The 27,875-nt window shown below is 50.9% G+C and overlaps 2 protein-coding genes across 9 annotated transcripts in view; one reads left to right on the forward strand and one right to left on the reverse strand.

The window, feature by feature from the left end:
- Nucleotides 1–27,016, reverse strand: LOC105693465 (ARL14 effector protein-like). 8 transcript variants are annotated; one of them, XM_048649068.1, is made up of 4 exons: nucleotides 26,398–27,016; nucleotides 681–784; nucleotides 298–572; nucleotides 1–207 (listed from the first exon to the last, which is right to left on the reverse strand). In XM_048649068.1, exons 2-4 carry the CDS (start codon nucleotides 741–743, stop codon nucleotides 126–128), a joined length of 420 nt encoding a protein of 139 aa, XP_048505025.1. In that variant the 5' UTR covers nucleotides 744–784; nucleotides 26,398–27,016; the 3' UTR covers nucleotides 1–125. The 8 variants fall into 8 exon arrangements, with proteins under 8 accessions (XP_048505025.1, XP_012268837.2, XP_048505023.1 ...); XM_012413414.3 differs by having other exon boundaries at nucleotides 298–578; nucleotides 26,398–26,858; XM_048649066.1 differs by lacking the exon at nucleotides 26,398–27,016 and adding an exon at nucleotides 5,566–5,795.
- The window catches only part of LOC105693462 (origin recognition complex subunit 2), a 61,569-nt gene that overhangs the window by 17,435 nt on the left and 16,259 nt on the right, over nucleotides 1–27,875 (forward strand).

Consider the following 27,875-nt stretch of genomic DNA (forward strand, 5'->3'; position numbering starts at 1 on the left):
TATACGTACCATTATTTATTCGTATTCGACTACACGAGGTATATATAAACACACCGGCAATAAAACATTTCAAACGTATAGCGTATATAAATCGACGGTGGTTAGCTCGGGTATAAAACATCGTTCTAGCGAGGTAATAGCGGATTTTTTACAATCACGTCCGTCCCCTCGTCCTCGATGGATTCGTACATCCATTTCCGATTGACTCTGTAAAGTGAAAAAAATGAACACCGGCGTTTTACGACGGTCGAGGAGAGGATCCGGTCGGTAAACAGAATCGCTATCGTAATAATTCACCTGCATTCGGCGGCACATTTGGTCGATTCGCATCCCGGACAGGGGAAATGACATCCTGGACAACCGCTTTGCAAACAGTCGCACAGGTCTTCTTTCGTCCGTATGTAAATCCCTTTGTCGTCGTACAGTATTCGCCTCTTGCCACCGGGGTAAAGCCTCTGGGTCAGCTTGCGGATCTCTCGGTCGCTTCGCTCGGGATCGAAATCGCTCAGAAACGGTTTGAATCCGTTAGCGGATGAGTAGGAACCGCTCATTCGCAGAGTGGTGGGCTTACGCTGTAACTTTGAGGAAGACAATTTTTTTTATAACGTCGTTGTTCGATAGTCGGTGACCCTGGGAAGCTGCTTTCGTCGGTTCCGACCGAAGCTCAACGTCCCCCTTACCTTCTCATTTTGCGTAAGTTGAGGCTCGTCTCGACTTTCCGTGGAAGCGGTTTCGGCGTTCATTATTTTTTTTTTCTTGATGCGTGGATCGTCGTCCTCCCGCTCTGCAATTTAATTTTCAGGTTAGATTATCGAGAATTATGAATATCGAGACAAAAATCTAGGAGCGTAGTGTTCTAGATTCGATTTTAAAATCGGGTCCCGATGAAATCGGGAGTCGCGGATATTCCCTGAAACGGATGTACCTACACTCGTTTGTCGTACGCCCGAATTCCGCGTAGGTACGCTGGGAACATAAATTTTCCACAACTCGTTCACGGCGAATTGATTCGTTCGTTAATATAGTTAACGCGTGCGCCGCTCAGCCGTCGCTATAATTTTTACGATTTCCGTACGATTGTATATTCGCCCTATCGGTTGTTCGCGAACACCCGATAACGCCCGCGAGATAACATTCAAACTTTCTAGACATTTTTAACGCACGGATCCGTTCGTACGTAGATCTGATTAATTGTAACCTCGATTACGATACCGCCGCTCAACCGTATTTGCTACATTTCTAGGATAACCCAGATCTGCGTGGGCCTCGATGTAATCGGACCCATCGGGCCCGTTGCCCTGTACAATCTCCTCGTCGACTCGGAATCGGATTCTCGAAACGATACAGGTAACCGATATCGAAAACGTGTTGTCGTCGGAACGGAGTCCGCGTGGTATTCGGAAGTTCAAAGTTACGCACATTTCGGAACGAGCTTCGCCGGAATACTTATATTGTATAGAAGAAAGAAAGAAAGAAAGAATGAAGTTGAGCGAGTTCGTTTAATATCGCCCGGTGGTTCCCGGTCGTCTCGCGCATTTCTCTAAGTTCCCTCTTATCGTTGTATAGGTACCACGTGTAATACGCCCGAGCAATCCGGCGCGTGTTGATATTAGCATTTATTTATATCTCTTGACCCGGAATACGCTAGGCTAGCGCCTTTCCACGCGGTGCAATCGACCCAATATCGCGTGAAAACTGGAACGGGCGAACCGACTGACCCGATACAAACGACGGAGACTGTGGCCTTTTTTTTTTCTTTTTTTTTTCTGCAGACATCCACCGATACCAGCTGGGTAATTCACCTGGATTATCGACGCGAATGAATGCTCGCCTTTTTGGATAATCGCGCTCGATTCCATATCGATCATCGTCGTCATTCCTCGGGGAGTTGTTTAGCGATTGTTGGTTCGCACAGTCGATGTAACGAAACCCTGTACACGTTGTTCCCTCTGTACCATGGGGTGTTCGACGGTTAGCGTCGGACGGCTGCGGGGACCGACGGACATTGATCGCGCTAAAAAAGGCCAGTGGAACAAGGCTGCACCGTAATTATTAATCGTGTTCTCTTTCGTTCGACCTGCGGTGTATACCTACCACCCGGCTGCCTAAAATCGTTCGTTTCGTGGCGCGGTGTACTTGGATTTTTCACTCGCTTCTACGTTACGCCGTTCGTATTTTCGAAACCGCGATGTGGTCAGAAAAAATGAAAAATATATACAGAGAAAGCGATCGTACCATTCTCGGCGTCTCTTTTGAATATTGTAATTCGAGCGCGCCAAATTACGATCTTTTCATCGCGGTATACCCATTCGAATACATCCTCGAGTGCGCATAAAAATAGAAACTATTCCAACTCATAACGCTGGGCGAAAAATTAGTCGGCAATAGATCGATCGATTCGTCGTACGATCCACGCGGTTGCGTCGAACGCTCGGAACTTTCGTATATACACGTATATGTCTGTGTGTCTACATCCCGTGCACGTCGAGTAGCTGTCCCACGGCGATAACGAGCGTCGAAGTCTTGACCTCGCACAAACTAAAATGCGTTAATTCAACCGCGGCTAGATGCGCTACTACCGATCGGCGTTATTGATTAGCCAGCCAAAACCTGATCCGAGGTATCCCCCCCCCCACCACCACTTCCCTTTTTTTTTTTCGCTGGATCGCCAGGTGTGCGGCCCGAGCTCTCGACGATCGTGTCGAGGTGCGCCGCTTTCCCCCCGCCACTCCGAACAAAATTGCCGTGGAACAAAGTTTTTTTCGTATCACGCGTGGGAGGAGGATGACGAGGAGAGAGGGGGGGGGGGGGGGGGGAGGAAAGGGCGGCATATCCCAAAACCGTAAGAATTGGGTCGAAAAAGGCCGAGTTCTCGCAACGCCGGTGTACACGTAACGCGTTATCCGGCTGTGATCGCGCGAAGGATTTCGAACGCTCGCAGCGAACCGCTTGTAGGTAACCTACCGGAGATCGTCGCGGTTGTCGCACTTCTCAATTGGACACAGGTCAGATAACTGGAATTTCGCTCCCCTTGGCGAGCTCGCGTTGCACCAGATCGTGCACGGGTGTGAGTACGCGTACGCGCGATCTCTCTCTCTCTCTCTCTCTCTCTCTCTACGGTCGATCGAGTTGAAATTAACGACGACGATCGGGACTCCGAGAAATCACGATAATTTTTTGATCGTCGGCGTGCGATTTTCGCTGCGGAGTTCGCTTTTTCGGTTTATCCCGAGGCACCTCATCGCTTCGCCCCACCTCGCGGAATCTTCTCGCTTATCCCCTCCCTCCACCAACCAACTTATCCTCGACTCGAGTCGCTCGCGATGCTCTCAATAGAACGGGAACGCAGGTGACGGGTCACCGGTACGCTATTTACCTACTTTGTACGCCCACCTACGTACGCCCACCCCGCGCGATACACACTCGTTAAATATCTACAAAATGAATCAATTATGCAGGAGCACCACGTAACGTCGCAACTCGCGCGGATACGGATACTCCGTACATAACGTCATTTGTCGCGGTGCAGCGGTAGGACTGTGCGGTATAGGTATAGGTACAGGTACCACCGCGTCGATCGTAGCACGCGATCTCGCTTTCCGTACACGTGACATCGCCGAATATTTCCAACGTATATAAAAACTCGCGAATGGATCCCGAGATCGGTCGCGTAATCCGGCTTATCGTGGGCGTGTATCTGGAGGTCGAATCGGTCGTTTCTAAATGAAATTCAATTCCGTATGCCTGGTTACTTCTTCTTCTTCCACCGCTAGGAGCGCGTTTACAATTATTCCCTATAGATCGGAGGACGAGCTCTCGATCACGTTGCGGTCGGAGCTGCTCACGGACGATCGGACGCTCCGTTGTTATTTATCGGGTGCTGAAAGAAACACACACGCGCGCGTACGATGACTCTCCTCGCCTGGTAGACTCGCCTGTATAACGTAGGCGTCGATGATGGTTGCCCCGGAGGCGGCGGAGCGGGTCGGGAGAGGACGAATTGATTGCCGAGTGGAATACAGCGGAATAACAGAGAAACGGCAACGCTCTATTGTGGGTGCTTTCGTAGCGTGGCGGTTACGAATGTATCAGAGTACAGGTACAGGTACGGTACGGAGGATACGTAGGTACCTGTACCTGTACACGGAGATACGAAGGAGCATCTCGCGGTGGTGCGGGTCACGGCCTACTTCGAATAGTCCGCCCGCGCCGCGCCGCGCCGTCAATCCCCCGCGCGCCGTGGAAAAGCGAGCTGCGTTTACTTCCTCTCGAAGTAGTTGTTTGGGTCGAGTGGAGCGGAGTTCGTACCTACGTACCCTTCGCCTCTCGACGCGGATGAAAGCGATATTTTACACGGTTTACGTGCAAACTGGGCCATCTCCGTTGGCGCGTTTATTATATTCCGCCTCCGCTGGACCCCCGATCGGAGGATCGTCTCGTCAGCCGTTCGATCGGACCCGCCGAGTTTCGGATCCGCGATCCGCGTCTCGCTTCCTTTCACCTTTTTCACAAGTCGGTCCAGATACGCGGTGTGTATCGCTCGTGGATACCGAGATCACGATATGTAATATCGTCCGCGCGGACGTTGATCGCGCCTCGATTAATCCTAGAATCATCCGTCGAAGTCCCACGCTCGGGGTTCCTTCGACCGCGCGTCGTGTGCAACCGCGCAGCAGCTGGACCGAATTGTAGTCGACGCGAAGCGGACTGCATTCGATATTTTTACAACAGGCCATTGCGGCCGGAGACCCGCTACTGTGTAATTATTTTTTAAAGAAACGCGAGGAAAAATATATAAAGTCTACCAAGTTTGCGCGTTTGCACTTGTGTACAGATCCAAAGTGAATGACGGGTTGTTTGCGTCGCGTACCGCGGTCGTCAAAAACATCGACGACGGTCTTGCGGGCTGCGGCGCGAGAGAAAACAAAAAAAACGTAGCGTTGCAGCGAGAAATGAGTAAGAAACAACAAAGTCGAGGGGCGCACCGTCGCTCGACGGTCGTCGTGATTCTCGTACGACCCGCGAACGACCGCCGAGTAATATAAAGTAAGCGGAGCTCCGAAACACGTGGTCGTTGCCGCAGCGAAGACGTCGGGTGCGGTAAAAAGGGCGCTCGGAGCGGAGAGCGAATCATATCTATAACGACGACGACGACGACGACGACGACGACGACGATTTCGTTTTGAGGGGGTTCTCGCCGCGAGTCCGGCTAACTTTTGCGCGTCGAACGAGACCAGGTCAAATCAGCCCAGGGACGGTTTAATAATTAGCTTGACCGGGTTGATCGTAAAACGGATGAAATATTGACTAAATATAGCCAGGGTCAGAGATGCGAAGGCGCGTCAGGAGACGACGACGAGTTTAGCGGCATACGGGGGGTGGGGCGGCTGCTACAAGGCGAAATGCAAAGATGGCTGCGCTCCTGGCGTTGGCAGCTGCTGTCAAATGTAGGCCGCTACCGCCTCTTCGCGAATATACACGGGACGGTATAGCCACGGCTGTACATAAGCGCACATAATGCGCTATATATATCTATATATATAGTACAGATACTGTTCATTTTACCACTATAAATATTCCCACACCGCGGTGTATCAATGCCGCGCGCTCTACGACCAACGGGCGACCCGTGCGGCGGCGGCCGCGGCAAAAGCAGAAGTCAGAAGTCAGAAAAGTAGCGAGAACGACACGTCAACCTTCCGCGCACAATAAGTAAATTACACCGGCTGTACGACGTACCGTACGTACCGTACGACCGTGTCTAGGCGACGACGTCACCCACACTGAAAAAAAAAAACAAAATACCCAGTCGAGATGATGCGCCCGCCTCCGACGACGCGGTACAACGTTCAGCGTTGATACCGACGCGACAAACAACCGTGCGAGTTGTTGCACGCGATCACGAATGCAGTCGACGCTGATACATCCCGTGGCGTAATCTTGTTTCACGACGCGAACGAGAACGAGAACGAGATTCGTAATTGTAACGGATCGACATCTGGTCGCGGAGAAGACGATCGTTCGGCGGCGATTGATCCGGCTGTGCGACTCGCGTGTTTCCAAATTAGTCAACGCGAACAACAACGCAGCAGTAGGGTATAGCGTAGGACCGTACAACGGAGCTTTTTATCCTCATTTATTTCGCCCTCTATCGTTTTTGCGACAAGGTGGATCCTGCGTAGTGTACGGAGGCGCCGGACGGCGAGGTGCGTTCTTTGCCAGACGCAGAAAAAATTTCAGATATATGGTCGGAAAATATACGTCCTATTCGCCGGAGGGGCGCAGATACCACATATACACCGCTCTCACGTTGTAGAAATTATTTTCAGACAATATTTTCCGCACGCGATATACACCAACCTCCGACTTCTATGTATATTCACAGCGGACGAGGTATCTCCTCGACAAATTGCTACACGACTCGGTACCGCTCGTCGAAATCGATCATTCGACTCGCGGCCGCATCGACTAAAAACCGACGGTATCACTCGTCCGATTTTGTCAAAGTCGACGACGATGGCCCGTGCGTACCGAATCAATCCCTACGACCGAACGGACGATAGGCGAATCGTACCCCTCGCCCGGATGAGAACCGCTGGCAAACGCAGCGCCGATACCGCGATGAGGAGGAGGAGGAGGAGGAGCAGGTTGAGCACTGTTCAGCAGGGGCAGGCGGACGGATGGACGGGCCGAGGCTGTGACCGACTTCTCGTACTCTTTAAGTGGCACGCGACTCCCCCCCCCCCTCCCATCCCTCCAGAACGGGCCTGGGTTACTACTCGCAATCAGTCAGAGTCGCTCTGCTTTGCGCTCCGCAGTTAACCCAGCGGCGAGGCCCCCGCGATCAGCGTCCTTTCAGCGACGCGGGGGCGGGGGACGCCCCCGCCGAGCGTCCCCTCGCACGGGACAGGGGGAGACCCCCTCCCTCCCCCCGACGTTCGATAACTCTCTCTCGGCGAGTTCTGACCGCTTTTCATTGTGCGACGAATAATTTGCCGTTGACGAAGGAGTTGTACATTAGGCGCGGGCGATCGCCGCGTAGTCCTCCTCGTCGGAGGCTCGATACGGCTTCACTTTCTCCCACTGATTGGAGATTGAAGATTTCAGTCGTAAAGCTACACGGCGGTTTTTCTCGTTGGAAATGTATATATATGTATATGTATACTTTCCCAATTTCTATAAAGAGGAACCGATCAATCAGACTCGGAAGAAAATAAGCTTTTCGATTACTGAAAACTTTGTTCTAAATTCCATGGAGATTCGCTTCTCAATCAACGACGATACGTGCTCTCGAATTTCGATAGACGAAGAACCGTTATTATCATCTTCAATTTCAGCTAATTCGAAAGTGCACGAATACCCCATTGCGCATACATCATTTCGAAAGATCGAACTGCCCGAGCAAAACGAACTCGGTTACTCGTCTCAATAAAAATATAAATATTTCACGACTGACCGTGTATCGTATATACTTATCGTATACTCGGCTAGTTCAGGCCCCGGTCAGGAAGTTGAAAAATTTTCCGTCCTCCTCGCGATCGCGGGTGCAGAATTCATCCTGAATACATCATTAAACAGCGAGGCGACTGACTTACGCTGCATCGGCTTGCAGCGCGGTAACTCGAGCAAATAATCTCCGGAGTCTAGACTGCCGCTATGAAATTTACATGAAGCTAAATCTCAGCTGCTTCGACTCGGTAATACAGGACGTTTGGAATGAAATATTCATCTACTTATTCAATTATTTACATTCTTTTTTTTTTTTGTCTGCCTAACGCCGCTACTTTTCTGCTCTTCGTCCGCCGATACGGAGTCCCGAAATCACCGGCTTTGGACGGCTGCGAAAAAAACGTCGACACGGATCGATAGAATTATAGCTAGCCGCGGAATGCGGACCGCCGAATTCCGTCGCTCATGTACGCCAGCCTCGTATTTATCGATAATCGCGTTCCATCGTTAACGACGTTCGGGAGGTACGCGTCACATCATACGCCCAAACGTATCGCGAAAATCTGTCGAACTTCGTCGACCGTCCCGATCGATGATCGATTATCGGTACGGTCGGCGATCGGAAACAGTCGTGATTACCGCGTAGCGATCGTTGGACGATTTCGCGTAGCGGATTTCTTCCAGCCGAAAAAAGTATTCGCACGCGATACGGTAGCCCGGCGCGACGCGGGGGTCGTTACGGTGGAACGTGTGTAATTATTCGACGTTGCTGTTGATGCAAAATACGTTTTGAAACTGTTGTATGAAATCGCAAGAGAACGGAACAGGGTCATCGGAGTCGCGAGCCGCGGTCCCTAACTAACCGCGCACACCTGCGTACAGGTGTATTATACCTAACCACCGTCGGCTCGATAATCGCCTCGCTCTGAGAACAAGTCGCGAATTTTTCTCGTCCACTTCTCAATCCCGATCGTCTCACCTCGTCTCGTAAAAAACGCCGCGCGTCGTCCTTTGAGCGACTGTGGAATTGATTATTATCTCCGGCTCGGCAATGGCTTGTCCTTATTTCTCGGGTCGTTACAGAGGCACCGGGGGAACGAAGAAAAATCAATAACCTCCGTTATTACGTTATTAAATAGGCACGGCCGCGCCACCCACGTTACAACGAAACGAAGACAAAGCGAAAACCGTGAGCCATATAAGCGCCCCCGGTGTACCGCGAATAAGCCGTGGATCGTTGTACGATCGAATTTTCTGCTCCTCTGATCCGGCGGAACGATGTCAAGTGTGATTTCGTTTTATGATCTAAAAACTACGGGGGAAAGTTTGTTACTTACTTTCCAACGGTACGGTTATACTCGGGTATAATTGTATTAAGGAGAAAACTCGGAAAATTGAACCATCAACGTCCGACCGGCTAGAAATCAAATACAACGATCTCGCGAGAATCGCGATCCCAGAAACAAAGAACGCTCCTGTTATACCCTACCACAAATGTAAATACCTGCGCACACACGTGTCTCTCTGCGGAATACGCGAAAGCGCTTGGCAAACGTTGTTTCGAGCTTAGCCCCTTTCCCTCTCCTTCCTCTCTCTCTCTCTCTCTCTCCCTCTCTCTTTCCTTTCATTTCCTTCCAGAGGACCCCGAGATATACGTTTCGTATCCCCGCGTATACCCCCATAGCTACCACCTCTTGTGCAACAATTTTCGCGCTACCGTCTCGCGAAACTCACCTCGCGCTTTCTCGCCGATTGTAACAGCGTGAGTGAAAACTGACACGAGCAGTCGCTCGACGCTTCCACGTACTGTTTTTTTTTTTTTTTTTTTGTTTTTCTTCTTCTTCGATTTTTATAGTTTTATTTCCAGCGAACAACCGCGTCCGAAGCGCTGAAACGCGACTCGAGCGTGGCCGATCGACGAAAACAAGATGAACAATCCATCGGCTGGATCGTAAGCAGTTTTCGAACGCCGTGCGGCGCATCGTAACCATTATAAACTGACGCGTACGTCACACGTTGCCTCCGTAACATCTATTTTTCTCGTCGTTGAAATCGAGCACGCGATCGTCGCGTATATAGTCGCAATTGACTCCGCGGATAGACATTATGTAAATTGTGACCCCTTCCAGCTTCTTTAGTTATCCACGCTACCGACGACTCCTCGAATCTTCCTATAGCTGCTCTCTCGCACATACGTGTGCCACCAGTTGACGAATAGTAAAACCGATCGGCGTCAATTTCGCCCTACTTATTAATCACGTATCTCCTCCGCGGCGACTCGCTTTCCTGTACACCTGTACGCGTGTACGAGACACGAGTAGGTATACGGATATTCCGACCGATTGACGAAACAGCTTTTCGGGTATCAATTTTCGAATCGTTCACTTTTCTCTTTTCTCTTCGTGGCGGAGGGCGACGAGCCGAAAAATATGAAACTCGGGTAGGTTTTGATCTTTGGCGCGCTTTCTCCCGCTCACGAATCCGCGGGACGAAACTCACGATTAGCGCGGCGCGGGCCGATCGAACTAGCGCCGGTGAGCGAAAGTACGTAGCGCGTTAAGTCGTTCATCCGGCCCTGATTTTTATTGAACCTTGGTTCGGAATCGGCACGATGCGGAACGCCCCCCCTCCCTCCCCTTCGCCCCCTCCGCCCCCCCCCGGACGACGACTACGACGACGATTTCGACCTCGACGCTCCGACGACTTATCTTTGTTCCCATTACCACTTTTCTCCCAGCCTCCGCTGCCGCCGCCGCCGCTGCAGGTTCTCTACCGTACGGTATACGTGTAGGTATATATGTATGTATGTATAGCCGTCGTTACATCTTCTTTCCCCAGATGTATAATGTTACAATGAGACGAATCTGGAGGATCTAGGCCGACCGATTCGCTTCGGCGATCGGAACGCGAACACCGATCGACCCGACTTTTAACCGCATGACCATCGGATCGATCCAACGGCCTATTGCGGATACGAGAATATCGGTCGCGTTTTCCCCATCGGAAGTGATTTCGTTCATTAATTTAGGAATGAGATAAAATTAAAATTAGACGAGACAGCGATCGGCCGGTCATCGCACTTGCGTTTCATGCCAATGCGTGCAGCTGTGCACATGCCGGTGTCGAGTCTATACGCGGTGCGACGTGTATGTGTAGAAAGAGAGGTGCGTCGAGTAGCGCGTCGACGGGTCATCGACGCATAACGACCGATGCGAACGATGGGATTTCGAGCGATTTTCGAAAATTCACCGCTAATTTCACCTTTTCTTCGTGACCGACGTTGATTCGAGCATCGAGATCAACGGACGTACGTATTTTTCGGTGAGAAAACGAACCGTTGGAAAAATTGCGACGTGCGGTAAACGCGCAGTTATTCCTTCTACCTCGGTATCAACGGAAGTGTGGCGAGGCGGTGTCACGTTGCTCTTCCGCGGGCACAAAAATGCTCGACTTCGTACGTCCGTGTGTACGCGTGTATATCCCGTGTAAACGGAGAATTCTGGTAACGGAGTTACCTACTTCCATCTTTTGTTCGCATTCAACAGACTGGACTTCCTTTTCGCGCGACATGCCACACCGCGAAATGCGGTCCAAGCCCCTCCCCCCCCCCGGAGTCGCTCCGCCGTTCCCTACTTCGCAATTCTTCAACGTTAACATAACACACTGCACCGGTATCGACCGGGTTAGCCCCGCGTCTGTTGAAACGAACGTAACTCCTTTGTCTTTGCCTCTCACGTCTGTTTTGCGGGGCTCGAGTTTTTCGGAATTTCTGTTTTTTTTTGCGAGTTTTGAAAATACAGCGAGGACGTGGCGACGAGACGATCGCTCCAGAATTATATCGCTCGGACCCCTTCCGATTCGGCACCTACGTTACAAATTTTGCTGCAGCGGTTTCTTCGTCATCGAATGTTGTAGTATAACCGTACGTAGGTAGATGTGGATACGCGCGTTCTATGCGATCTCCTGACGTAATTTAGAAAGTTTGCGTTAGACATTTGCAACTGATTTCGCTTATGGCACGCTTACATCTCGTTTCAAACTCCCCCCCACCCCCCCTCGTACCCCCCTTCGCCTTTATTTCGGCACACCGGCGCGCACCGCGTGTTCCAACTGCTATCGATTCTCGTACGTGTACGTATAGGTAACGCGTAAGCACGCCCGTGCCCTGCGCCGAACCTCCGCCGGCCGTAAACGACGGCTACCGGAAAACCGAAGGGCTTCCGGATCGCGGAAAGCTCTCCGGCTCTGCGCCGAACGAATTCACGAATTCACCCTTACCGAGGGTTAAATCGACTCTTACCACGCGGGAGCGATCGGAAGATGAACTCGTCAGGGCCCGGCGTACGTACGCATCAGTCGAATGAGTCATCGTCGATATTTAGTGAGATTGACGCCATTCGACGAGTTTCGCTTATTCGCTATTTGGGTTCCTTATAAATAGTTTCTGGCTCGGCTCCGCGAGCCGCTCGGGTGTTCGCCGACACGCGAAACAGTCGAAATGCATCGAATGCGGTTAAATTTATAAATCACAGCGGTGAAAACTCGACTCGGTTTTATTGGATTCGATAGACGCACAGCCGTACCTGATGCCCCCCCCCCCCCACCGGGGAGACCCTGGCGCCGTAACGAGCCGCCGTCGAGAGATCCGACACTGAGCGTCAATCAGCGATACACATTAGCATAGCCATGAAACGCGTAGCCCGCTAACTACTTTCGGTATCCCGACCTCGGAGTTGTTACACTTCCGCTCTGTTTTATTTTTTTTTTATTTTTTTTATTTTATTTTTTTTCTTTTTAATTCCACCTCTTCTCGATCTCCGCTCTTTGAGCCTTCCGATGAGATATGACAGCGTTGAATTTTAGGCGAAATTCGCCAAACACTTGATCAAACATACGCGCGGCTATTATATTCGTTGGACTTTCGACGCTCAACGAATCGAATAATTTATCGTTATTCGAATAATCGCGAAACTTTCGATTCCCCTCTTGTACATGTATATATATCGCAGAGGGATATTTCTCCCCCGTGAAGCAGATAGGCCCAGGTGCGGGTAGGCGAGTGTGTACGGGAGTCCGTTGGGTTTCTCGGGAGGTTTGCCAGGAAGTGAAAGCGACCCGACTACTCGATCCATGCGGCGTGTATACTTTTACTCTTCGAAAACTCGGCTCACCGAGTGAGCAAAGCCAACTCGATAACGTCAACGTTGTACGGTGCGGCGCCGCACCGCGAATCGTAAACGAACCGCGTGCTTTTCTCGACCGATCAACGGACGGCGTTCGACCGATTGTAAAAAGGTAACTAGTTTCTTCGAGGATTCGGGGATACGCCTCGATTTTTTTTGTCCCTCCGTCGACGAACGTTCGTCGAACGGTTCGCGAATCGCGAAAGTAAGACAAACGTAGCGGAGAAATTGAGCGAGCGTTACGCCATCGGATTCGCTGCGAAAGAGCGGTGCGCGTCGGCCACTGGTGCCTTGACATATCTTTCGCCTTTTTTGTTTGCCGTATACTCGATGAATACCCGCGTACGTACGTACCACGCGAAGGTATTCGTCATATTCAGCTTTCGGCCGCGTCGCACGACGACGTCGTCACCGCGTCGTTCGGATATTGTTTGCGGTTCGATTGAATTTTCGTCACAGCTGCACTTTTACGGCGAGAAGAAATAAAATAAAATAACGTCGTCGACCGGGTCGAGTGCGGCGTGTAATGTACCGGCACATTGTGCGTCGCATCGACCAACGTCGCGAATCGAGTTGAGCAACAAGCGATGTCCGATCGGGACGATCCCCTCTCTCGCAGTTCGCTGAAAAAAAAAAAGCCGAAGAACAAGGAGATTTTTCAACGACCTGACGACGTACGTATTTGTAGGTACATTGCGTACCCCGAGAGGCGACGAAGGATTCGAGGACGACTTTCGATTCTTCTTTCCATTATACTAGCGTAATAGCTACACGGCGGTACGTAGAGCGCCGCGAATGAGTTTTATTTACTCCCGTTGCTTTACCAGAAAGAGAGCATCGTGCGATATCGTTCGACGGACTCGTCGAAAGGGGAGCTTCGCTCGAAGATCGATACCGCTCGTCGTCGGTGGAAGAAGTCGCGGTGCTCGGTAAACCGAGTTGTTGAGACGCGGTGACCCGACCGTTAGCGCCGATCCTCGAAAATCGGGGTCGGGGGGGGAGTTTGCTTTTGAGTTTGCCTGGCTCGATTCGGTGTTACGACACTCGGCCGATGATACCGTAACGCCTACGGGCAATTGCGCCCGGTGGTATATATGTATATATATATACGTACAAACGATGTGCAGGACTCGTTTTCCTACGGCGAAGGGGCGCTCGTTTGTTATAATTTATTAATCGATAAAATCACGACTTTTACTCACCCGGACAATTTATACTCAGCAACAATTTATTGTACGTAAAACGCCGCTCTCGCTCACCTTATAAACCGATTGTGTCTGACTTATGAGTCCGTCGTACGAATTCGCTTCGTGCGCCGAGTCACATCGACCGGCCCGGGTCACTTTCTAACGCTCGCGGAATACTTTGTGTGTAACACGGGGGGTGATTCACGACCTCGTGGTAACGTGCACTTCGGTCAACCGGTCGTCCGACGTCCAGATTCGTTCTTGTACGAATCGAAAAAGATAAAAACGAAGCGATTCAAATTCGAAGGAACTTTCTTCCAATTTCACCTTAAATTTCAAGGAAAGATCGATTGGCACGTCGAAAAACGTGCTTTTAGTTTGCACGGAGCGAAGTTTTCGGGTCCAGACGAGGGACCTCGCGTCCGCACTCGGGGACAATAGAGAGCACTTTCTGTCCCTTGGTTTCGTTCGCTCGGTGAAATTTCTATAGTCCGCTTAGGGGATGGTCATCGTAACGAGGGTCGTAGGTACCTCGAACGTTGAAATTAAAAAGCAGAGTGGTGAAAACTAGGGGACTAAGCGTAAATGAAAAAAGCAGCCCATGCCGCACTCGTCGCAGTAGTAAACAATGAAAGGCCTGAGCTAATTCCACGGCGGTGCAGAGTATACACACACATATACACAACGGGAAGTGCATCGCACGGATTACATTTACCATACATCTGTATCTCCGTCCGCCGGTCTAGCGAGTCTATTATCGCGCCATTGCGGTCGCTTCTTTGCGCTGCACCGTCGCTTCCTTTTCTCCGTTATTATTTCCCTTTTTATTATCCTTATCTCGCGCTCACCCCGCTAGCTCCTCCGTACCGAGTGGAGGGGTTCGCACGGAGTACCGCGTGGTGTTCGCATTTACCCGAAGTTGAGGGTGAAAAAGTACCCTTCGATAGAATCCAGATGAATCCCGCCGAGCCCCAACGACGGGTCGTCGTCGTCGTCGTCGACGTCGACGTCGACGTTCCCCTTCGGGGAAGAACCCCATCGCCCCTCGCGCGTTACACCGACGGCCCTCGATCCGTCGTCCCTCCGCTCCTCTCTCGTATTCCTGCAGGACTGCACCGCGCCTCGCTCACCCGTCGCACACCGAATGCGGAAGCTGAGGGCCGGGCGGGGAGGGCGCTATTCATTTCGTGCGCTCGAGTCCGAACCCCTGCACGGCGACCTCCGTCTACAACGGGCGGGCATCTGCCCGGCTGTCACACGTCGGCGAGTCGATTCTCCGCGTTTGTCTCTACTCTTCTTGCCCACTCTTCTTGCCTACTCTTCAGCGCGGGCCGTCGGGGGTGGATTCGTCGGGCGGTTTAAGCGGACTAGGGTCCATCTGTCCGCCCCAACGTCATCCGCCGTGATACCCATCTTCGTGTAAAGTCCGATAAAAATGGGGGAAACTCGACGTTGGCGGATTTGGAGATCGATTTTTGAGTTGAGCGAAGAATGTATCTTCACCGAAAACGAATCGATCGATCTTTTGGGGGGAAAACAACGGAGGATTTCGATGTACGTTACGCGTTGCGGGAAACCGGAAATCGTCGAGACAAAATCGTTGCGATGTAGACGCGAAAGGCCAAGGCGGACGAGACCGCTCCGCTCGAGTGAAATGATCGATCGATAGCTGAAAACAAAACCGCAGCCGTTATTGACCTCGCGTCGCATAAAAATCTCATATGACCAGCGTTTATCTCGTACGTTTGTTATTACGCTTGTATACATATTCGCTTATTTCCTCTCGATTCGGGTTTCTCCCGATTATCAACTTTCCTGTACCGTAAACGCGCGGCGTGCGCCGAAATCTTCGAGTGTCCGCTATTTACCCACCGCTCCCACGAGTTTTCTATTTCCGTTGGCGGTCCACTCGGATTTCGCAATGACCGGTCGCATGTACGCGGGACGATCGTTTCGCGCTGTTTTAAATCACGGCTGGTTTCGTAACCGCGCAACTGAATTCCCCTATTACCGGTCGCTCGCTCGATCGCCCACACCGACTCGACTCGACTCGACTCTATGAAAAGCGGACGCAATTAGAGGGTATTAAGAACGACGAATAACATTTTCGGGGTCATGGGGCGGTGGTGATCCACTCAATTGTGCAATTAACGGGTTACACCCGATCGAAAAGCGATTGATCGACCCCCGCGACGGGTTCACCTCCTACACGCAATCATAATTGCAAATTATCATTACCCACGCGCGACGAAGATCGATCGATCGTCCGACTGATCGGATTTCCTCGCGCACTCGATCCGTACGTTCGATAGCGTTCGTTCATCTCTACCGCCGCCGCCGCACGTTCGTTCGTTCGATAAATTCACGGCGATGGTATATTTTTCGCCCGCAGTGTCCGAAATAAGTAGAAAGCGGATTCGAAAAACGAAACGGAGAGGCTTCCCGAAATTAACGGGCGCGGACGTTTGTGGGCGCAGCTCGTCATTGCCGACTAGCCTAAAGAAAAAAAACAAAAAAAAAAAACACACAATAGATCAGGGTCACAAGTTTCCGGTACCGTCCTTACGTACGGTATAGATTTCACTCGTTCCTTCTCCTCCTCCTTCTACGATGGACAGGTAGGCAATCGTCGATGCACTTTCACGACGAAATACGTAAGGGTCCATCTGTCGTCGTTGGTCAGACAATATATGTAGCGTACATATCGTAACTATATTATATACAATACATAAGGGGCGTTGACGAGGAGAGACGCACCTTGAAGTGTAACCGCGAGCCATACGGTACATAGAAATAAATTTCGAGTATAGGTACACAGGCGCGTATAATATATCTAGGTCGAGAAGAACTCCCTGTGAGCCATATAATCATTCGGAGATTAATATTACGGATTCGATTCGGTCGGTGGTTCGAGACTCGCCGTTATATTCGTTGATTTTCGACGACGACAACGTGACGCGCGGCGTTGTTGCAGGACTTTTTTTTAATACGCATAGTCCGAAAACTAGTTGATTTCTACGTATAAGCGGGCGAACCGACGCGAAGCCGATTACTTTTGCGACACTCCCGTTCCACTTAGGTCCTCGGATTATACAGACGAGACGTACGTACGTCTCTGGTTACTTCGAGACCGTTTGACAACGGTTCTTTTCGGTCAAAGTTCAGCCGAACAAAGAGCCCCGTTGATTGACAGCGCGGAAGCGTTGTAACGCCACAAGTACACGGTACGTGTACGTATACCTACGTACCGTTCCCGTTTCGAACGACGTACGGGCTGCTGGCTGCTGTCGTTCGTAGAAAAATTATTCCGAAGACCCTTCGACGATCCAGCTGCCGCGCCGCGATTATACTTATGATGTTTGTAATAAATATTCTAGTGTAGCCTACTTATTACCAACCGACGAAAGAGGCATTCCAAAGGCAACCTGCAGGCCGCGGTTCGTGTTCGTTTATACATCACGCCGCTAGAACGTTCTTTCAGTTTTCGACGAGGCTTTTTCTATTCTGTCGTTACATTCCTCAATATACATTTTGATCGACTATGAAATTCGTCGTTCGCTCGATTTTTTTTTTTTAAAACCACCCCGTCGAACGGGTATATGTGCCTGAGTACTAGATGTGGGGCTCGAGAAGAAAGTCGAAGGCCCATCCGGTGAACCCGCCATTAGAACTTTCTCCGAGCGAGCTGATTATTCGGCCGACGAGATTATCCTCCTCGGAATCGAACATTTTACACACAAATGATAATGTGCAATCGGACTCCGAGTTACACGGTGGGCGTTTTCCGGTGTCTCGTAAAAAAAAAATGGGACTTTACGAAAGCGAACGATATCGTAACGTCGCTGCTGACGCTAAAATGAAACAGAATAGGGATGGAATAGAGAAGAGGTGAAGAGGCGGGCACAATGCTACGTCTGCTACGTAACCAGTGGGCGCGCATACACACGTACGACTCGCGGCGAGTCCGTTGCGGTTCGCGCGTCTCGTAAATGTAGCGGCCGTGCAGCGTGTCAGAAGAGAGCTGACCTACTGTCGTAAGTGGCTCAGGGCCGTTTTGGCGCCCAAATCCTCCCCACCACCTGCAACCCCGTTGTCGATAGCGTTCCGCCTCTCTCTCTCTCTCTCTCTCTCTCTGTCTTTCTCTCTCTCTCCATTTTTCCCTCGGCGTCTTTCTTTCCTCCTCCCTCCCCCCCCCCCCCCCCCCCCTCCTTCTTTCTCCCGCGGTATATCGCAATCGGCCGGCCACTCACTCTCTCTCTGTGTACTTCACTTGCGCACGCTTTCTCTCGCTCTCGCTCACCTGCGATCGTCCGTCGTCGATCCCCCGTTCGTTCGCTTTCTCATTCGACCCTCGGCCGTCCGTCTCACCCTCGGCCGAGAACCCCCTTTGGACCGCGAGGCTAGTCCGGCGGCTTACGTCGGGCGTAACGCGTACGCGCGACACGGAGGCCGGGGGAGCAGGTAATCGCGAGTCGGAGGTCGACGGAGGTCCCCCCTACCACCACCACCACCACCGCCACCGCCACCGTTTGCGGCGTCGATTGAGAGAGCTCGTCGTCGTAATTGAATCCATAAATTTGCCCCTCGCTGCCCGACCCCCGGTAAAAAATAAAAAACAATTTTTTTTTTAAACTCGCCTAGCGCTCCAACAAAGCCGTGACGAATGGAACTAGTTTAATGGGCTACGCGAGATACTAGAAAGTCCACGTCCTTCTACAGAGGCGAAGGTAGAATATTCGGATCGCGGGAAATTCTAGATATACATATACGTGTGTGTGTGTATATAGATGTAGGCTTTCTGCTTCTGTAATCGGTCGTACGACGAACGCGACCGCGGCTGCTTCCTTTAAAAGACGTCAATAATATCGTGCGGTTTTATTGCTGGCTTTTCTAGACGAGCGTTATTGTACCTAAGCACCGTGCATGCCTCTGTTTATCGTCATTTTTATGACCCAGAAAACCTACGAACGAGAGGGTAATCACGCGATAACCGGCAGATAGAATTCGTAGAGAAATCGTGGGGCGGTGGATAACCAGAATCAATTTTGTTACTTTTTAACGTCGAGAATGACCACTCTGCGTTCTGGTTGTTTTTTTTTCTTTTTTTTTTTTTCAGACAAGCCCCCGAGCGCACCGGGAAATGAGTTTTCCTTGGAACGTACGGCGACGTTTCGTCGACACTACTTTCTTTTCGCATTTCACTTTTCACTGTTTTCCGATTTCTCGATCGGATTATTAATCGTAAAAAGCTCTAAAAGAATCCGCGGTATTTGTTGGGAAATCTATTACCGTTTTCTATTCGTACGATTCACATTATCATTTTTGTATACTTTCCGTTTTAGTTCCTTTATCTATTATTTGTTCCGTTTGATTTCAGATGTGCTTTCTTTGAGTCGTCGTCAGTCCTTGTTGTCTGATAGAAAAACGATATGTCTTTGCGTAAGTAATCAACAATTTTTATTCAATCAATGAGACTCGTATCTTACAACCACGTAACGTCTACTTTGCGAACAACGAACGAGGAGCTTCGCAACTTTTGTCACGTCGATCAAATATTGGCTTCGCCTAAATTTTTACACATCGCATCACCTCTTCCAATCATTCGGTTCTATCTCCGTACGAATCTATCATCGGTTCCTTCGGACGCGTCGAATCCTCGCGTCGAGCTCCACTCGATCTGTCGGACTTCAAATCCCGATTGACGCGAAACCTAACGTAACGAATTATATCGGAAATATTTTCATGGATTCTCTGTCGCGTTGCGTCACCTTTTCGGTATCTGCCCGGGTGTCGTCCGGACTCCCCCGTGCGTCTCCGATTCGGAAGAGATTGTCAGCGGACGGGACGTTGTATCGGTAGAGCGGGTGGTTTATCAGCCGACACGCGTGTGCACCGGAGCTGTCGGCATGAATTACCCTTCAAGGTCGCGCGACCTTGGCGAGTAGTCTCCTCCGTAGCGAACACGTGCGTTCGCGGCGTAACGGACGGACTCGCCGTCGAGGCTGCCACGAGGTACCACCAGCCGCTCCGCGGAGAGCAAGCAAAAGAAAAAAATAAATAAAAAAGATATCCGCAAATCGAACGCCGATCGCGATTCGAAATATATATATCTATAGACAGACGACGGTATGACACTCTCGGCGAAATGAATGGAGAGTAGCGATTCTTCGCATCTTTGAATCTCTTGGACGCGTAACGTGGCCTCGGAGTTATGGTAAATCGGCTAATTCGTTGAAACAACATCGATTAACATGCGACACACATGTTGCTAATTGCAAGCTTGTACAACCAGCCGATGTAGACGATAATCTTCCAGTCTCGATATCTCGTGGTGTACGCTAACGGTGTATTTCCGTCGACCGACGCCGATTGATGGACAGCCGCGGTTTGTTCCGATCGAACCGTTTCTTCGTTATCGTCACACCGTGTACACTCGTGGGATCGCTGTGTTTTTTTTCCCTACCGAACTAGCTTTTTAGTCAGACGTCGAGAAACGGTCGGCTCGTTTTCCGCGTCCGGTTCTCCTCGTGTCATTACCAGCGATTTACGAATCGGATTTGCCTCGAGCCAGCCTAATTCCGGTAGCGTGCGATACACGCAACTCAAGTCCACGTACATACGTAACGTGTACATACAAAGGTAGTTGCGGGGAGGCTAACTCTGATGCATTGGGATAGTTGTACGGCGACCGCCGGAGAACAGTTCGTAGTCCATTTACGTAAAACTACCTTGATTGCGTTTGCGAGCGTATATATGTATCACGTACTTTATTTTCCCACCTGTGTATGTAACACGCTTCGACGGAGTGTAGAGGTGCCCGTTCGCCGTATCCGAAGCACCACAAAGGCGAAACCTCGAATCTCGTCAGCCAACCTACTGGCCTCTATAAATATAGGGACAGGTGTCCCTATAACGTACGCGATAATATTCACCTGCGGTACACGCGTCGTATAAGAACGCGACAGTCTACAGCCCGTCAGATTTTCATCCGCGTTCAAAGGGGCTTACCAATATCCCTTATAAGGGCGATTAATTCCGCAACGAATGCCCTGGCTGCTCGCTCGTACCGCGACTACGTCGTTATTTTTGTCTGCACCGGCATTGATCCGCGCCGCGCTACACCGTACGTACGTACGTAGAGGCGTTAGACACGAGGTAACGCGTTCTTCGCACATGTATCGCAGAGGACTTCTGAACGCGAGGCGATAAGCGTGCAATTTTTGAGCTCGCCTCTTGTCCTTGGATTTAAATTCGTTGTACCGAGCGAGCGAGCGGACGGCCGCTAGGCGGATTACCGCCGCGAGACGAACGAACGATATACGAATCGAATCGAACGTGAATTGATGCGTACGAAGCGCGATCGACGATTTTTTAATTTCCCCGGTGCGAACGCGATCTCATCTCGACGCGATTCAACTTCGATCGGGATCGAGCGAGTTCCGCGACGCGGGAGAGAAGTAGCGGAATTTCTTTCTTTCCACCCGCGCTACGACATCTCGCGCGCATCCCGCCTACTCCCTTTCGCCCGGCCGTCGCGCATCGATCCGTCCCGTTTCGCTCCGGGAATATAAGGAGCTTTGGATTTCCAAAGAGGTGCCGCGGATATTGTTATTATTATTATTTATTGCCTTTTTCGTACCAGACGCAGACGCGCGCGTTCGCGAGAAGAAAATAACTGCCGGTATTACATATTGACTCTTTGCACGTCGTATACGACGGTTTTGTATACGTTCGACACGCTCCAAGGTCGTCGCGGTACACTCTAGCCTCCGGTATCGCGGAAAGGAGTATTATTTTCGAGCGAACCAACTCCGCCGAGATATGCGTGTGTGTCTGCGGCCAGGAAGCGCGTCGATAACGAAAAACCAAAAAAAAAAAAGAAGAAAAAAAAATGAAACCATTTTTTCGCAGCCAGGGCGTCCCGTGCGCGAGGACGAGAATATGATCGCGAGGGGGATCGGGTGCCGAAAGGATGCGCGACTCTCCGTTATTCGGCGACTCGCTGCAACTCGATATCGTACAATATCGCCCGCGATTCCTCTGATCGCGGCCAGGTTTATATTCGCGTTCTCGCGATGTATTTCGCATGCCGACGTCTACATCCGAGGCCTCCGGATGGCAGAGGTCGCGGCGCGGCGCGGCGTGGCGAGCTCGCGGGCTCGCGGGCTCGGGTGCGGACAAGGACATGGGCTACGACCACAGTCGCGAGCCACCGACACGCGTTCGAGTGAAAATCGCGTTCGTACGTAAAAGCGCGTAATCGTCCACGTGTCGCCGCACTGGCCGTGTGTCTCGCACGACCTTAAAACCGTCGCTTCGTATGTGCCGACGTAGTAGTAGGGGTGTGCGCGTGTGCGCGTGTAATCTCACCTACGACGACGCGTAGGTATTGGTAACGCAATAATCGTCGCACACATGTTCCTTCGCAAACGATGTAATATACTTACTTACTTACTTACTTACTTACTTACGTATGTATGTGTGTATGTGGAATCGCGATCGTTTGCTCGTTTACCGGTTTCATTGTAAATTCACGAGCATCGCGAGACTCTTTTTTTTTTTTCTCTCGCTCCTTTGGCGACCAGACGTCTGCGACGGATTTGTACGTACGTATGTAAGCGGCGATCAGCTGATCGGTCTCCAGGACTCGCGATTAACTCGACGGCTTTACGCGTACCGCGAAGGATAATCTCGTATATATGTATAAACGCGAAAGCGCGATGAATCGCACTTCGGCGTCTGTACGTAATTTACCCGTGATGCGCGATACACCTCATTCGCCGTCGCATAAATCAGACGGAGATGAGTTTGGTTGTTGGGACCGATTGGAATTACACGCGTACATATAGCGATAATTTAGAGCGTTGACAACTCGGATCTGTTCGCGCTTTACGCGCTTAAATGATCTGTTTCAATATTTTGACGTCTAGGTGTGTAATTAAAAAAAAACGCGACACCGTATACTTCGGCCGTCCGATAGGACGTGTCGTTTACCTGTAAGTACGGCGAATTCCAGGTCGATCGCGACAGCTGCACCGCGTATATGTTATATTCTCGAGTGTGTGTACACATCCGTCGCGACGAAATTCGAGACAAAAGGAAAACGCAATCGAGCTGCCCACGTCAGCTTTTGCCCGTCGTTTTGACACACCGAAATTCTTTCCGGGCTCAATTTGTTAAACATCCCCGCGTCGCTCGATATTACTCGGCGTGTGTCAAGCCCGATGTTTGAATATATATATATAAAGCGTAACTATACCATTGTCATCACGGCGCGAGATGCCTACTTAGATTTCGAGCGTATATATACACACTGTACAGCTCGACGCGTTATTCTGCTCCCGGTTTACCGTACGGCTCTCGCCGCACCTGAATTCAGGTCAAACCGCTGAAACGAAACTGAGCTTACAAATTTTCAACGACCCGTCATTTCCGGACGCGTTACTCACATCCACCTCGTAATATTATAGATGACGATATTGTTTGATTAGCTTTGTTCTTTTTTTTCACGTATACTTTCATGCGGTTTTTGCGGACGTCCCCGACCCGTGTGTACAGACGCACTTGTAAACAACGTAATCCCCTGACTCGTGCGATTCCCCGATTTTTCGAACACGTGCATTACACATCTCCCTTGTAATAATAATAATAATAATATATTCACGTGGCTGGATACGTGAGTAAAAGTATTGTACGATAATGTTCGCGTAGCGAACGCTGTGCGATATTTGAACTTTGTATAGAAATTCTAGATGCGGATAACCAACATCTGTATTACATACATATATATACATATACATGTATATACGTGTATATCGTTATTACACCTCGTAATCTCATCACATAATACGACACGCTGCGCATGTATAACGAAGGCCAGATGGATCAACGTGACACCGCGGCTCGCTCCGATCGCAACGAATTCTCCGCGACTCCTGCATATGCTCCACAATGCATATACCCACGTATCCACGTCCACGTGTGCGTACACGTATAACTATAGCGACGCTTTGTTTGAAACTTCGAGCGCCTTGACCGGAATCGCCTCGGAAAGCTCCGCGCCCCCCCCCCCCTCCCCCCTCCCCCGTTTTCCCTCCCCCGCCCCCCTGCTGCCGGTGGTCCGATCCAATTACGCTCGGTATACAACGGGGTACGCCGTATAACCGAGGTGTAATAAAGTACCGATCACTTTTATTACAACGACGGGGGACACTTTCCTACATTTTCTCGAGCACGTTGCGATCCACCCGAGGAAATTATTTCCAAGTTGGTAGACGATTTCGCGATGACCGCGTCTCATTTCGATGTGGTTCGAATAAATTATACGATCGCGATGACTGAATTTACGCGTCGATCGTAATTCGATGTACCGATTGTCGACGGCAATCGGGGCGGAAAATTTTTTTGGAAGATATCGTTCGAGCGCCTCCGCAACAACGTAACGTAATTACGGTAACCGTCATCCCGTTCCGTACCCGACGTACTTGCGTAACGAAAAAAAAAAAAAAAAATGGAACCCGAAGTGCCGCGGAAGGTACGATTCGGTTTTTTTTTTTTTTTTTTTCGACGACGAACCGGCGCACCGTAGGGTCTATACACATCGTTCGTACCGGTGTTGGTTTGTAAGTAGGGAATCCGCGAAGGGGATGAAGGGATGATGGTTCGAGGTGGAAGGTGGAAGGTGGAAGGTGGTAGGGGAAAGTGGCAAAATGGCGTCGGCGAAGCGAGGCCGTCGTTCGTGTCGTGACTCGACCAGCGACGGTGAAGGGAGCGACGACGACGAGGGAGGAAGTTTCGAAGGGAGGTACGGAGGTCTGGTTGCACGTGCGGAGTCTGATTTCCCAGAAACAACGTCACGTGGGCGTTCGGGGCAAGGCCGCGGCAATACCGAAACGGTTCAAGGGTGAGGTGTAGGGAGTGCGGATGGGTTATGCCGACCGACGTATATATATACCTACACGCGACGAGGTCTGTTACGATTATTATTCACCCACACCGACCGCTCGCTCGCTCGCCAATCAGTCCATTTATGAAAAAGTTGACAAATCACACCCGCGATCTACCTACGCTCCTTCGATCGGCCGACCGAAAAAATTCAGACGGCGTTGGAATCCGGAATATATACTTTGTTCCTGTGTCCCAAATGGAACATGGGCAATCTGTATACAGCCGAAATACAGAAATGCGTAACGCATTCGATTTGAAATATAATCAATCTCTGTTGGACGGTCGACTGGTTACTCGGTTATTTATCGATTAAGTTTTATTTTCCATTTTCAACTCGATCCCAATACCGCAGCTACGGCGTGCACGGTCTTTTCGTATACCGTAGATAAATATTACACGCGGGTCGGTGAACCGCGAGTACACCCCGATGTCCAACGAGGCGGAAGTCGACGAAGTGTATCGAAACAAAAAAAAAAAGAAAAAGGATCGTCGAACGTCGCCTCGGTTGGAAAACTTTTTGTTCGGATATAATATTCATCCTCTATCCCCATATACATCCCTATAGTTTTCGACTTCATTTATATTCCCCGCTGGCGCATCCCCTCGCTCCGGCCAGTCATTTCAGATAAACACGCTGCTCGATATTCTCCGCGTAAACGTGCGTACGTCGGATCGTGCGATCCGCGTGTCGCAGCGGGACGCGATTTTTGACTTCTCAGGTATCGTATCGGGTGGGATCCCCGTAGAAATTCAGCGTCCGACTTACCCGGGCTCACGGTATTTCTGTCCAAGTGGTAATTAGGCGACGTTGGATATACGTCGAGGTTACAAGCACGAAACCGAATTTGATAACGAGAGTCGTCCGATAAGATAACGTGGGAAACGGAGGTCGCGGTTCGCAGGGACGCAGGGTCCTCCCGCGGCGTAGAACGAAGAGGGGGTATCGACCGTTCGCCATTCCCGTGACCCGACCTCGCCTGAACCCTCCGCGCCCTTCTCCTCACCCCCTCCCTCCCCTCCCTCCCCCCCTCTACCCCCCCGCGTGCGATTCGCGTACCATCTCGGTCAGGGGTTCCCCGAATACCAACTTCCCGCCGTCTCTTCTCTTCTTCTCGTAAAAACGCAAAGCGTAATTCGACAATTATGTGTGTACCCGATTGAAGAAAAATTGGCTCCACATCGATCGAGATTCTGTGAAGAATATTTCCATCGTTCACCTCCGAGCGGCGGTGCAGAGGAGGAGGAGGAGGAGGATGAGGATGAGGAGGGGGAGGGGAGGAGGCGGCGTGTGGCATTGGAGACTGCGATATCGGGTTTTGATGTGAACAAATAGCAAAGAACAGCGAATATTAGGTGACGTCGCGTATCGCGGCAGGGTATATGCATAAGCAGGCTGGTAAAGCCAAGGACGCTATACGTTTAGCCGATGTAAAGATTTATGTACGTCACAGGTCGCCGTTTGTTACGCCATAAAATAAAAATGTTATTTTACTCCGGTATACGTATACGTATATATACATATGAATATATAGAGGAGGCGCGTGTTAGTGAGCCTGGGCTCCTGCTGCCATGTGTACCCGGCCACCTATGGGCGTAGAAATAAGACGTCGCCTTGAAAATCAATTACTCACTTCTTATCTTATCTAGGCATTGACTGCTAGCTATACAGAACTGTACGTACTCCGCACTCGTTGCTCACGTTCGCGAGCGAAGAAGCTTTAAATAGGAGCGCCGCAACGACGCTCGACTCGGAGGTATTTTATCGTTCGGCGCACTCGCGCTACGTAGACGCCGCCTCGTATGTCGTTACAATATAATCGCGTTAAAATATATACTATATTCTTCGACTGCGAGAGATCGAACGAGAAGCGCGACGATCGTCGGGTGGCGAAAATGAGAAATCTGGACGGCGCGCTCGGATCTCGTCGAACGTCGAGTGGAGAAAATCGACGGCGAGGCGTTTTGAAAAGCTGGCAGGCACGAGCCATCGCCCGGTAGCCCCGTCGCGCGTACGATATACACGCCCGTGCGAACGCCGATCGAGAAACGGCTGTTTCATATTCGCGTCTAGTATAAGCCGCGTGCGTAACTTTCGTTTGTTCCCATTTCTCGCGCGGTTGTTTCGTTCTAATTAACTAATTGTAAGTAAGGGGCCTTTTGTGCCTCGACTATTGTACGCCGCACGTACGCAAACTACACAATTCGCCTCTCTCTCTCGTACGTCGCGCGTGTGTCGCGTACTCTGTGAAACGCTTATTTCTAATTTATATTTATTTATTTACTTTTTATTTTTTTTTTGGAATTCGTCGAGCCGTGGATTGTGCGTGTATTCCAGATTCGATCCCACCGAAAATCCTACGCCCCGATCGCGCGTGTATAATCGCTCAAAGTCGTATTTCAAATTCCGGGAAGCTTTTCTCGGGAAGATTCGCAACCCCATCCCCGTTTCGACCCTTGATCCCGGGATCATCTCGCGGAGGACATGCCCCGTCCGATCTCATCACTCGGAATCGTCCTCCGAAATTCCGTTCCACAAAAAAGCTTCGTTCGTTTATCCATCTGTCGTTATGTACAGGCATTGAAACTCGTTAGCTAAAGAAACGAGCAACCCACACACACATGAGAGAAGTGTCGTTTCTCATCGGCGAGTACCGCGAGTGGCCCTCGCCCGTCTATTTCCTGTGAACGTCGTCCCTGGCCCGTGCGATTCGCTCGCTGGAACGACCAACGAGGGTTTGGTAGAGTTTTCGTGGCGGGGCTCGAAGGGGCGCAGGGGGCTGCCGCGATCCCGACGTCCTCGTCGAAGCTGAGCCGAGGGGTGGGGGGGGGGGGAGGCGGGGGGGAGGCGCAGGCGAAGGTTGGCGAAGGAGACCGAGCGCTTTTTTGGAGGGGGAATCGCTGGCGGTCGGACGATCGCAGTCAGTCTCTGTCGAGCTACCGGCGTTAACGGAGTTGGGCAGAAGTCCGTTGGCAGTCAGTCAGTCATTAGGCGGGTTGCTGCAGCTGTCGCGTCCGAGCCGCTTAGCGCACAGGATCGTTGTTAGATGGTGCCAAAGTGCCGGAATGAGGACCAGAGCTACAACGCTGCCGCTGTCGCTGCTGCCGCTTC

Source organism: Athalia rosae, chromosome 1 (genome assembly GCF_917208135.1).
Source record: "Athalia rosae chromosome 1, iyAthRosa1.1, whole genome shotgun sequence".
Classification (NCBI taxonomy): Eukaryota; Metazoa; Arthropoda; class Insecta; order Hymenoptera; family Athaliidae; genus Athalia; species Athalia rosae.